This window comes from Amblyraja radiata, chromosome 16 (genome assembly GCF_010909765.2).
Source record: "Amblyraja radiata isolate CabotCenter1 chromosome 16, sAmbRad1.1.pri, whole genome shotgun sequence".
Classification (NCBI taxonomy): Eukaryota; Metazoa; Chordata; class Chondrichthyes; order Rajiformes; family Rajidae; genus Amblyraja; species Amblyraja radiata.
The window spans coordinates 1,649,575-1,663,162 of record NC_045971.1 but is presented as its reverse complement, the minus strand read 5'-3'; the positions used below and the strand labels follow the sequence as shown (position 1 = coordinate 1,663,162).

General features: G+C 46.9%; 1 protein-coding gene across 1 annotated transcript in view; it reads right to left on the bottom strand.

Moving 5' to 3' along the window:
• Window positions 1-7,984, bottom strand: part of stac2 (SH3 and cysteine rich domain 2) — a 107,512-nt gene extending 99,528 nt beyond the window's left edge. Inside the window, exon 1 of the mRNA XM_033034862.1 lies at window positions 7,805-7,984. Coding sequence (XP_032890753.1) covers window positions 7,805-7,894 — 90 coding nt within the window. The 5' untranslated portion in view covers window positions 7,895-7,984. The remainder of the gene's footprint in view (window positions 1-7,804) is intronic.
• Between the last annotated feature and the right edge of the window lie 5,604 nt (window positions 7,985-13,588).

Genomic DNA, 13,588 nt, shown 5'->3' with positions numbered 1-13,588 from the left:
ATTTTAAATTCTCAGCCTTTGACACAATCCCTGCTCCGCTTTTTGAAGTAAGGGATCTTATTCGAACGCCGAAAAAAATAGCCAGCAATCTGATAAGCGACTCCGCTGACAAACTCCAGACCCGTCCTCCTTAAATCAAGCCTGTCCCCCGCCTCCTCCCTATCCCATCCTCCCAACCCCCTCGGGGGAAGAGTGGAAGAGACACGAACTGCAAACAACGGTCCCCTTTCTGTACAGACTTCGCAATATGTGTTTGTTCTTGGTGTTTTCGTTGCTGTTAGAGTGAGCCATCTCACGGCCTGTTTAAATTTAGCGGCGGAAAGCTGCTCGTGTTAATTTGAAGTTGATGTGTGTGTGTGTGTGTGTGTGTGTATGGGGAGGGGGATAGAGCAGGTATAGCAACAATCTCCTCCCCACTAAATACACCTTGTGAAAACCATCCGAGAAATTAAAAAGGTCAATAAACGTGCAGAATATATATTATGCTGCCTGCCCGCTGAGTTAAAGAGTTCCCACGGTAGTAGACTCACGGGCCACTGCGTTCTTAAAACGAGTTTAAATGTTTCAATTTTTAACTTTAGCAGTACATTTTACTCCTTAAGTTGCGTCCACGAGTTCCGGCGTTCCCGCTACGTTAATTGTACGTAGTTACGAGTTAAATTTGTTTTAAACTCAGGGGTACCTCGTGGGTCAACTCGCACCGTGAGACAGGGGTTTAAGTTTACATATTATGTCGTGCCGCTACAAGTAAGAATTTCATTGATCTGTTTGAGACATACAACAATAAAGCACTCTTGACTTGGGATGAGAATTTCATAATGCCACTAGTTTAGGGAGCATTATGTAGCACCAAGAAATGGTTACTTCGAATAAATGAAAAGTGCAAAGGGACTTGGGAGTGCTGTTGCAGGACTCCCAAAACATTAATTTGCGGGTCGAATCAGTAGTAAGGAAGGCAAGTTCAATGCTAGCATTTATATTAAGAGGACTGGAATACAAAAACAGAGATGTGTAATGCTGAACTCTATAGGGTGCTGGTCAGGCCGCATTTGGAATATTGTGAGCAAATTTGGGCACCATGTCTGAGGAAGGATGTGCTGGCTCTGGAGAGGGTCCAGAGGAGGTTTACAAGAATGATTCCAGGAATGAGTGGGTTAGCATATGATGAGCATTTGACAGAACTGGGCCTGTACTCGCTGGAGTTTAGAAGGTTGAGGGGGGACCTCATTGAAACGTACAGCATAATAATGAAAGGCATAGACAGAGTGGACGTGGGAAGGATGTTTCCACTGGTGGGAGAGTCCAGGGCCAGAGGTCACAGCCTCAGAATTAAAGGGCGCTCTTTTAGAAAGGAGGTGAGAAGGAACGTCTTTAGTCAGAGGGTAGTTAATCTGTGGAACTCATTGCCACAGAGGGCTGTGGAGGCCAAGTCAGTGGACATTTTTAAGGCAGAGAGAGACAAATTCTTGATTAGCACGGATGTCAAGGGTTTTGGGGAGAAGGCAGGAGAATGTGATTAGGAGGCAGAGAATGGGATTAGGAGGCATTGTTACAATGAGAAAATAAATCATCGAAATTCTGGTACATTGCTCAAGAAATAAAGCTGTCCCATTTGACAGAGACCATGTAACTATTTCACTGAGAAGTTTGCATAAGTTTTATATGTTTGTAAGTGATAGCAGCAGAATTAGGCCATTCGGCCCATCAAGTGAACTCCGTCATTCAATCATGGCTGATCTAACTCTCCCTATCAACCTATATATGAGCAGGGAGGTTCTACTGCAGTTGTACAGGGTCTTGGTGACACCACACCTGGAGTATTGTGTACAGTTTTGGTCTCCTAATCTGAGGAAAGACATTCTTGCCATAGAGGGAGTACAGAGAAGGTTCACCAGACTGATTCCTGGGATGACAGGACTTTCATATGAAGAAAGACTGGATAGACTTGGCTTGTACTCGCTGGAATTTAGAAGATTGAGGGGGGGATCTTATAGAAACTTACAAAATTCTTAAGGGGTTGGACAGGCTAGATGCAGGAAGATTGTTCCCGATGTTGGGGAAGTCCAGAACTAGGGGTCACAGTTTAAGGGTAAAGGGGAAATCTTTTAGGACTGAGATGAGAAAAACATTTTTCACACAGTGAGTGGTGAATCTCTGGAATTCTCTGCCACAGAAGGTAGTTGAGGCCAGTTCATTGGCTATATTTAAGAGGGAGTTAGATGTGGCCCATGTGGCTAAAGGGATCAGGGGGTATGGGAGAGAAGGCAGGTACAGGATACTGAGTTGGATGATCAGCCATGATCATATTGAATGGCGGTGCAGGCTCGAAGGGCCGAATGGCCTACTCCTGCACCTGTTTTCTATGTTTCTATGTAACCCCATTCTCCTGCCTTCTCTCCATAGCCCCTGACATCTGTACTAATCACAAATCTGTCCATCTCTGCCTTAAAAATACCAGTTGACTTGGCCTCCACAGCCTTCTGCGGCAATGAATTCCACAGATTCACCACCCTCTGACTAAAGAAATTCCTACTTATCTCCTCTCTAAAGGAACGTCCTATTATTCTGACGCTGTGACCTCTGGTCCTAGACTCTCCCTCTAGTGGAAACATCCTCTCCACATCCACTCTATCCAAGCCTTTCACCATTAGAAATTAGGCAGAAAAACATGCAAATTTGTGCTGATTGGAATATTCTCACTTTGAACACAGAACTACACACAGTTTGAAGCAGAAAGGAAGCAAGACAAAACACATGTAAAAATTGCACATCGCTAGACCAGCCCATGCCAGACCAGAGATATCCACCTTAAACCCTTGAAGAAGTGTCTCGACCCGAAACGTTGCCCATTTCCTTCGCTCCATAGATGCTGCCTCACCCGCTGAGTTTCCGCAGCATTTTCATCTACCTTAAACCCATTCGCCAGCCGTCAATCTTTAAAGAACGGCCTCGACCTGAAGCGTCACCCATTCCTTCTCTCCAGAGATGCTGCCTGTCCCGCTGAGTTACTCCAGCATCGTGCGCCCATCTTCAGTGTAAACCATCATCTGCAGTTCCTTCCTACACAATTCATAACCTTGTTGGTTTGCATCTCCTCAAGGCTTTTTGCAAGGTGAGGGGAGAAAGATTTAATAGGAACCTGAAGGGTATCTTTTTTTTTTACACACTGCTATGGGTAGCGGGTATATGGAATGGGCTATCGGAGGAGGTGTCTGAGACAGGTACTATCACAATGTTTAATAAACATTTGCACGGTACATGGATAGGAAAGGTTTGGAGGCATATGGGCCAAATGCAGGCAGGTGGGATTGGTGTAGATGGGACAAGTTGGGCTGAAGGGCCTGTTTCCACGCTGTATGACGTTATGGCTTATGTAAACACTATTTATTAAATACACTGACAGCTTCTACTGATGTCAAACTTTTAAACTGTTTTTTTCCTTTAACTCCCCTCCAGTTAAACTCCCCCAAACATCTACGACCTTAGGTGTTGTGTGTTTAATGCCATCTATTAAAGAGATGCTTCCGATCCATTCCCCCCCCCCTCAATTGTACCATGAAAGAATTCTGGGTGTAAACTGTACCCACTGTATGATTATACAATATTGCCTGTCGACACTAAAGTTGTCCCGGAAAGGAATTAAGAATGAAAAGCAGAGGTGCTGACTCGCATCTATCCTTCGCCTGTTTAGGATAATGGGGAACTGTTGCAATTCCATAATCACTGATACACGATCAGATAGGACAATGCTTGAGACGGGATAAGATACGATAACACTCGAGATGGTAAAACTGCAATTTAAAAATAGCACAAAGGCTTGGTAAACAAGCACTGAATCTACTGTCGGAAGGAACTGCAGACGCTGGTTTGAACCGATGACAGACACAAACAGCTGGAGTAACTCAGCGGGTCGGACAGCACCTCTGGAGAAAAGGAATAGGTGACGTTTCCGGGTCGAGACCCTTCTTCAGGCCGCGAGTCAGGAGAGAGGGAAACGAGATGGTGATTTGGAGAGTCATCGAACAAATGATTGAAAGATATGCAAAAAAACTAACGCTGACAAAGGAAACAGGTCATTGTTAGCCGTGGGCTAAGTGGAAATGAGTTACAGACAACAAAACTCACCAGGACACACTCAATCACTTTGTTTTAGGTTCTCCAAGTGACTTCAGTGCATCCCAGGTCGAAAAAGTAAAACAAAAATCATTTCTGATCAAATTCTGATCTAGTTTGGCTCTCGTATAATGACAGTTCCTGATAGTTGAATTGCATGCTACCCTCTTGATGCCTAAACTAATGTGTGAAAATCTCGACCGAAATGGAAATGGACCATGCACATTTGGCAGACCATCCTGCCACAACTAGAGAGCAGTCCTGAACTACTATCTACCTCAGTGGAGAAGCTCAAACTATCATTGATCAGACTGCACCGGCTGTTTCTTGCATCAAATGCTATTCCCTTTATCATGCATCTGCACACTGTGGACGGAATCACATATTGTCTTTCCGCTGACTGGTTAGCGCGCAACATAAGCTTGTCAACGTGACGATGAACTAAACTGAACTTGAGAGGAAATCTGATGGTTTTCGAAGCTCACTGAAGGAGAACAGTTAATGTAAATACATTCAATTTTACACGATACATGTTGGGAGAAACTCAGCGGCTCAGGTAGCGCCTGTGGGTGGGAAATGGACAGGAGATGATTCAGTGATGGGATCCTTCAGTGATAATGGGCATTAACACGCTGGATGAGTAATCTTGTTTCCCCTGCCAAACATAACAAGTCTCAATCAATAAGCAAAGAACACTCAAAGATGAAGAAGAAGCAATTATCGAATGGCCTTGCGATTGGTTTTCCCCTTTCACTTAGCTGGCAATAAGAAGTTTGGAGATGGTTCAAGTCATGATGACTACAGGCCAGTCGCAGAGCTTTGGGAACACTAATTCTTGCAGGACATCTCAAGTAGGTCTGAATCTATTAACTAAAAGCTCACCATCTCCTTATTTAATTAAAATATGCAATTGTTTTACACATAAATCAGACCAACGGTGGCTCGGTATCTGCTAATGGATTTGCTGATGGCATTTTGAAAACCACTGTATGTATTTTAAAAGTCTGATTTCAATCACAAACTAAGAGAAGCCAAAAAAGCTTCATAAAGTAGAGCACACGTGGGGGTCGGATGCAAATCTTCAAGAGGGGCATCAAATAATTTGCTGAATGTGATACACTGAAACCGACCCGATATGACCAATTTGAATGGCAACGTAACTATTTCAAGTTCAAGTTCAAGTTCAAGTGAGTTGATTTATTTATTCAAACGTTGGATAAAAACCATAAAGTGCTGGAAGAACGCAGCAGATCTGGCAGCATCTGAAGGGTCCCAGTCAAGTTTATTGTCGCATGTATCGAGGTACAGTGAAGAGTCTTTGTTGCGTGCTAAGCAATCAACAGAAAGACAACACTCGGGCCATTCATAGTACACAGATACATGATAAGGGCCGATATGTCCCAATCCAAAAAGTCATCCGACCGTTCCCTCCACAGATGCTGCCTGGCCAGACGAGTTTGTCCAGCGCTTTGCGTTTTTGCTCAGGATTCTTGCATCTGCAGTTCCTTGTGTCTCGGTCGATATTCATGGGATATCCACTTTGCTGGAAAACTATGCATTTACTGTCCATCCACATTTTCCCCCAAATCGAGAAGGTGGGAGAGAGTTGGTCAGAATCATGGGACAGGAGTCACATGGACCAGAGGAGGCAAGGACAAGTTGGTGTAAAAGGGCCGGCACGGTGGCGCAGGTGTAGAGTTGCTGCCTTACAGCGCCAGAGTCCCGGGTTCGATCCTGCCTACGGGTGCTGTCTGTACAGAGTTTGTACGTTCTCCCAGTGTCCGTGTACATTTTCTCCGGGTGCTCCGGTTTCCGCCCACATTCCAAAGGTGTACAGATTTGTTAGTTGAATGGTCTGAAGAAGGGTCTTGACCCGAAACGTCACCTATTCCTTTTCTCCAGAGATGCTGCCAGCTTTTTGTGCCTGTCTTCGGTTTAAACCAGCATCTGCAGTTCCTCTCTACACAGGTTACTTGCGTTTGATAAAACGTGTAAATTGTCACTAGTGTGGAAGATAGTGCTAGTATAGGCAGGTGATTGCTGGCCAGCACAGACTCTGTGGAGCTGAATCTGTGGAATTCATTGCCACAAAAGACTGTGGAGGCCAAGTCAATGGATATTTTTTAAAGGCAGAGATAGATAGATTCTTGAAAAGTCCAGGTATCAGGGGCTATGGGGAGAAGGCAGGAGAATGGGGTTAAGGGGGGGGGGGGGAGACAGATCAGCCATGATTGAATGGCAGAAGAGACATGATGGGTCGAATGGCCTAATTCTGCATCCTATCACATGAATTCGTGACTCGATGGGCCGAAGGGCTTGTTTCCACGCTGTATCTAAAGTCTAAGGATAGCTGATCTCATTCCCGAAGGACCATAGTGGACCAAATAGAGCTTTTACAACAACCCCACACTTCCAAACCTGAACCTTTGCTCAAACCCCAGTTCAACAACAACTATGGCGGGCTTGAGAGCTATAGCTCTGGGAGAGTTAGTTAGATGCCAACCCCTAGTTCCCCAGCCAAGCACACACTGCCATTCTCCTGAATCATCCCGTAACCTTCACCTAAATCTTCTTCTTGTCATCCAATGCTCTAGATTCCATTCCAGGAGCCACGCTCAGCTGCAAACATTTCAAGTCTCAGTAGGCAAGTGTGCGCGCTTGCATCATCGTCGGCTTCGAGTTAACAACTAGTCTAAATATACGATCCTCGTGAATCATCCAGAAGCCGTCGCCCCACAGAGAAGGCAGCGTTTTCATTCCGTCGCCCAACCAACCGTACATCTGATGCCAACCCCCTCGAGCTGCGCACTCACAAAGCGCGAGTAAAGGCTCTGGAAGAAACGTAGTGTGTGCAGTACTTAGAACTGGGTGCATTAACACGGCTGGAATGGACACGGTACACTCTGCAAGTAACGTATCTGGATGAAGGTACACAAAATTGCTGGAGGAACTCAGCGGGTGCAGCAGCATCTATGGAGCGAAGGAAATAGGCGACGTTTCGGGCCGAAACCCTTCTTCAGACTGTCTGGATGAAGGGTCTCGACCCAAAACGCCACCCGTCCCTTCTCTCCAGAGATGCTGCCCGTCCCGCTGAGTTACTCCAGCATTTTGTGGCTTGCCTTAAATATCAGCAAGCCTTTCACTGAGAAAGGCTGGCACAGACATAGTTCGCGGCGCATAAAGGTGAAGGCGAGGGGCTGGAGTTGGATATTTCCGCACATCAAGGAAATAAACAGTAGCGCCCGTTGCAAGTCCGACTTGCCCTGATATCATCACCACTTCCACAATTCGTACATGAGTTACGAGCTCATCTCACGTGTGAGCGAGCATTTCATTTCTGCAGCTGGGTTTCTATGCCAGATAAGTGAGGAGATGAAACTGACGCCTGTGTCTTGTACACTACTTACTAGTCTCCCTCCCCCACCCCGACCCGGAATGAGAGCGAGAGGAGCTCGGATTTGAGGAAGAGGGTCTCCGCGTCACCTCGCAGCTTCAGGTCATCTTCGTTGCAAAAAAAAAAAGTTTTAAAGAAAAATCAATGCAGACTGATAGACAAGTCATGTTACACACCGACACGCCGTTAAACACATATCCTCAAACTCCAGCAGCGGGAGGGCCATTCGGCCCGAAGAGCCTGCACCCATTATTTAGAAGGAATCTGGATTTCGCAAACCCTTGCTATCGGTCTCACCTTGGTCTCTTGCTGACTGCACACAGACCCGGGCGACCTCTGCAGCTCTGTGTTCGGCGGCTCGCCTTCTGTCTCGTTGTTCTCGGTCATGGTCGGGTTGTGGATGCTATGCTATGCTGGGCTGGGCTATGCTGGGCTGTACCGTACTGTAGCGTAGAGCGCTGCGGTGCTGTGCAGGGAGCGGCGACCACTGTATCTTTCCACGCCGCTACTTTGTTACATCGCCAGTGGCAACACCCCCTGCCCCGCCCACCCCCGGCTCCCATTGGCCGCGGCTGAGCAAAGGGGACGGGGTCTAACAGGGTCATGTTGTGTTGTGTGATGTGATGTGGGGGTCTTGTGTTATGGGCCATGGGCCATGGACCACTCCCACACGATGGGAGAATGGAGCAGCTGGGCTTGTACACTCTGGAGTTTAGAAGGATGAGAGGGCATCCTCATTGAAACATATAAGATTGTTAAGGGCTTGGACACACTAGAGGCAGGAAACATGGTCCTGATGTTGGGGGGAGTCCAGAACCAGGGGCCACACAGTTTAAGAATAAGGAGTAAGCCATTTAGAACGGAGACGAGGAAACACTTTTTCACACAGAGAGTGGTGAGTCTGTGGAATTCTCTGCCACAGAAGGTAGTTGAGGCCAGTTCATTGGCTATATTTAAGAGGGAGTTAGATGTGGCCCTTGTGGCTAAAGGGATCAGGGGGTATGGAGAGAAGGCAGGTACAGGATACTGAGTTGGATGATCAGCCATGATCATATCGAATGGCGGTGCAGGCTCGAAAGGCCGAATGGCCGACTCCTACTCCTGCACCTATTTTCTATGTTTCTATGTTTCTAAGAGAGAGCTAGATAGGACTCTTAAAAATAGCGGAGTCAGGGGATATGGGGAGAAGGCAGGAACGGGGTACTGATTGGGGATGATCAGCCATGATCACATTGAATAGCGGTGCTGGCTCGAAGGGCCGAATGGCCTACTCCTGCACCTATTGTCTATTGATCCAGAACAACCCCCAGATCCATTCCCAGACACAGACCCATTCCCATTCCAAGATCCGTACTAATATCAGACCCATCCGCATATCCATATAAATACCCATATCCATATCCATATCCAGATCCAAATCCATAGTCTCGACCTGAAACGGGACAGGCAGCATCTCTAGAGAGAAGGTAACGTTTCAGATCGTGACCATTCTTCAGACTCCTGAAGTCTGAAACATCACCCATTCCTTCTCTCCAGAGATGCTGCCTGTCCCGCTGAATTACTCCAGCATTTTGTGTCTACCCTCCATATAAATATCCATATTCACATCCAGATCCACTCACTCCCACTGCCAGTCCCATACCTATACTCATATCCATTCCCATTCCCATTCCCCATCCCATTCTCATACTAGCCCCTCTGTCCTGAGCTTCCTTCATTGCCAGAGTGCGGCCACACGCAAACTAAGGGAGCTGCTCCTCATATTCCACTTGTGAACCTACATCCCAGCGGTATGGACATTCAATTTTCAATCCTCCAATTTTAGATACCCTCTACATCCCCCCTCCACGTTTTTCCCCACATCACCCCCCCCTCCCCCCCCTCCTCTGCCCCACATGGATCAGCACCAATTTCTTCCCTCCCTCTTCCCGCCCGCACTCATTCCTTGCTCTGGCTTAAAATTCACAACTTCAATCACATGGACCGCGCGCGGCCTACAGCGGTGGAGCAGCGGCGGGGGGCACCGCGGCAACGCTTGGCCAGGCCGACCCTGCAACATCGCCATGACAACGGGCCTTCATGGTCAGGTCAAGATCCCTGCACTTACAACGACTGGGACTTGAATATGGCACCAAACTGGCGACCCTGTATACAGTCTCAGTGTACTACTGCTGTACACATGTAATGTATCTGAGATGCTTATCTAAGATGTATCTATGTGCTTTACTGTTGTGTGGTGTCTTTTTAAAATTGCTGGGTTTTTTTCTTTTCTTCTCTCCCTCCCTCCCACAATTATGTCATTCAATATTTATTACATGTCATTTGAACGTCAATGAGGCTCAAACGAAACTCCGTTTCCACGGCCATACAAACAAAGACAATATCCTACAGACATACACACAATTCCATTTACAAAAACATCCATCACAGTGAACCCACTGTGATGGAAGGCAAAGTCTTTTCTCTCCCCTGTTTTCCACTTCTCTCCCGATGTCCAAGCCCCAGGCGGGCGATGATAAGTCCCACGGCCATTTTAGGCCGCGCGGGACGATTTACGGCCCCGCTCCCGGTCTAAATGTCACAAAGTTGGAGCCCCCGGCGGGCACTGTAATGTCCCACGGCCATGAAGCCGCGCCGGGCGATGTACGGCCCCGCTCCGGGTCGTTCCAACCCCGCGACACGGGCTGGAGAAGTCGTGTTGCAGGAGCTCCGGAAAACGGTCTCTCCACCCGCGAGCTTCCGATGTCCCAGTCCACCGGACCCGCGGCTGCAGCTGGAGCCTCCGAGCTACGTGGTCGGGCCGCAGCAGCGAGTCACCTCCGCTCCCCACGCTCCGAGGCCGGCCAGCCCCACGATGGTAAGTCCGCAGCTCCACAGGCTCCGTGACTGGAGCCCCCGGGTCGTTCAGGCTGGAGGCCGCTCCACGGTGCTAGGCCCCAATGACAACGGAGACCCGACAAGGAAAAGGTCGGGTCTCCCGTACAGGGAAGAGATTTTAAAAAGCTTCCCCCTTCCCCCCTGCCCCCCACATATACACAGTTAAAAACACTATTAAAAAACACAAACAACTACATTTAACTAGATACTAATATGTGAATATGTGATTCTGTTGCATTCTGTTTGTTTGTTTGGTTTGTCTTTTTGCACAAAGTCCGCGAGCATTGCCACTTTTCATTTCACTGCACATCTCGTATGTGTATGTGACAAATAAACTTGACTTGACTTGCGTATGTATAGTGGTACTTGTACTGAAATATATACAAAAGCTGAATTCCACTGTACCTCGGTACAGGTGACAAATAAAGCACCAGAGCATACCATCCTTTTGTCTCACACCTTCTGTTATAACCTCTGGCCCTTGTTCCAAACATCTGCTGATCAACCCCCCACCTCGCTTGTGTCCAAGGTTCAAAGTCTTCAAAACCTCCCCTCAAGCAAGAATCTGAACTTTGACCTGAATTACTCTCTGGGCACCTTAATCTCTTTGTACTCCCCATGTCTGACGCCCTCACAGAATAGATGCAGCACGACGTCTCCTTCCCTTGGACTTATAGAGTCATAGAGTGATACAATGTGGACTTCGGCCCAACATGCCCCCACCAGCCAACATGTCCCAGCTACACTAATCCCACCTGCCAGTGTTTGGCCCATATCCCTCCAAACCTGTCCTATCCATGTACCTGTCTAACAGTTTCTTAAATGGTGGGATAGTCCCAGCCTCGACTGCCTCCTCTGGCAGCTGGTTCCATACACCCGCCACCCTTTGTGTGAAGACGTTACCCCTCAGATTCCTATTAAATCTTTTCCCCTTCATCTTAAACCCATGTTCTCTGGCACTCGATTCACCTACTCTAGGCAAGAGACTCTGTGCATCCACCCATCTATTCCCTCTCATGACAATTCTCCTTGTCCTTAATTGCAATGACGTTCATTTTTAATGTTTAAGACAAAATATAAAATCTCTGACAATTATGGGCACTGAGTCATTCCCGTTCATAGTCCTATTTATGTCTGTGAAGTAGGTAAAGCATGTTTCTGTTGCTAAACCAGATAATAAGGAGCTAGGATGCCATCAATACATACAGGATTATCTGTGTGGTGATACAATGGTACACATTTATAGAGATAATTAACTAAATATTACAAAGGATTAGAGATCAAACACAACCCAAGCAGGTTTGTTTAGCTCATCCATAGAACATCGAACAGTACAGAACAGGAACAGACCCTTTGGCCCACAATGTTTGTGCCAAACCTGATGTCAAAGCTATACTAATCTCCAAAGATAGACACAAAATGCCTAACTCAGTGGGTCAGCCAGCATCTTGGAGAAGGCGACTTTTCAGGTCAGGACCCTTTCTTCAGACTGATTGTTACAGAGTTACAGAGATAGGTTGAATAAGTTAGGTCTTTATTCTCTGGAGCGCAGAAGGTTAAGGGGGGACTTGATAGAGGTCTTTAAAATGATGAGAGGGATAGACAGAGTTGACGTGATCAAGCTTTTCCCTTTGAGAATAGGGAAGATTCAAACAAGAGGACATGACTTCAGAATTAAGGGACAGAAGTTTAGGGGTAACATGAGGGGGAACTTCTTTACTCAGAGAGTGGTAGCGGTGTGGAATGAGCTTCCAGTGGAAGTGGTGGCGGCAGGTTCGTTGGTATCATTTAAAAATAAATTGGATAGGCATATGGATGAGAAGGGAATGGAGGGTTATGGTATGAGTGCAGGCAGGTGGGACTAAGGGAAAAAAGTTGTTCGGCACGGACTTGTAGGGCCGAGATGGCCTGTTTCCGTGCTGTAATTTTTATATGGTTATATGGTTATTGTGGGGGAGGGAGGAAGAAAACTGGGAGTGAGGAGAGGCAGGGCAAAGGGCTGCAAAAATAGTTTTTCACTGTACCTCGTTACACGTGACAATAAACTGAACAATGTCTGTTCTAAACATGATGCCAAGACCAACTCTTATCTACCTGTAGATAATCCATATCCCTCCATTCCCTGCGTATCTTTGTGACTGTCCAAAACCTCTTGAATGCCACTATTGTATCTGCCTCAGCCACCACCCTGGCAGCATGTTCCAGACACTCACCACCCTCCGAGTAAAAATACTGAGCCCGCACATCTCCCGATGGGGAAGACTGATTATTATTTTGGATATATTGACTGCTAATGCATTTTTCAGAGACAAAAATTTGCTTGCACACATTTTTCTGTTAGAAATGCTTATGCGGTTAAATTTTAGCATTTTTAGTTGAGTTTAGTTTTTGTTTAGAGATACAGCACGGAAACAGGCCCTTCAGCCCACCGAGTCCACTCGGACCAGCAATCCCCACACATTAACACTACCCTACACACATGAAGGCCGATTTACATATATACCAAGCCAGTTAACCTACAAACCTGTACGTCTTTGGAGTGTGGGAGGAAACCGAAGATCTCGGAGGAAACCCACGCAGGGAGAACGTGCAAACTCCATACAGACAGCACCCGTGGTCGGGATCGAACCCGGGTCTCTGGCGCTGTAAGGCAACAACTCAACCGCTGCGCCACCGTGTCAGGGGTTATGGGGAGAAGGCAGGAAAATGGGGTTGAGAGGGAAAGATAGATCAGCCATGAATGAATGGTTGAGAAGCCTCGATTGGCCGAATGGTCTAATTCTGCTCCTAAATCTTATTAACTTATGAACACATAGAAACATAGAAACATAGAAAATAAGTGCAGGAGTAGGCCATTCGGCCCTTCGAGCCTGCACCGCCATTCAATATGATCATGGCTGATCAACTCAGTATCCTGTACCTGCCTTCTCTCCACAAGGGCCACTCCCTCTTAAATATAGCCAATGAACTGGCCTCAACTACCTTCTGTGGCAGAGAATTCCAGAGATTCACCACTCTCTGTGTGAAAAATGTTTTTCTCATCTCGGTCCTAAAAGATTTCCCCCTTATCCTTAAACTGTGACCCCTTGTCCTGGACTTCCCCAACATCGGGAACAATCTTCCTGCATCTAGCCTGTCCAACCCCTTAAGAATTTTGTAAGTTTCTATAAGATCCCCCCTCAATCTTCTAACTAACGAACACAC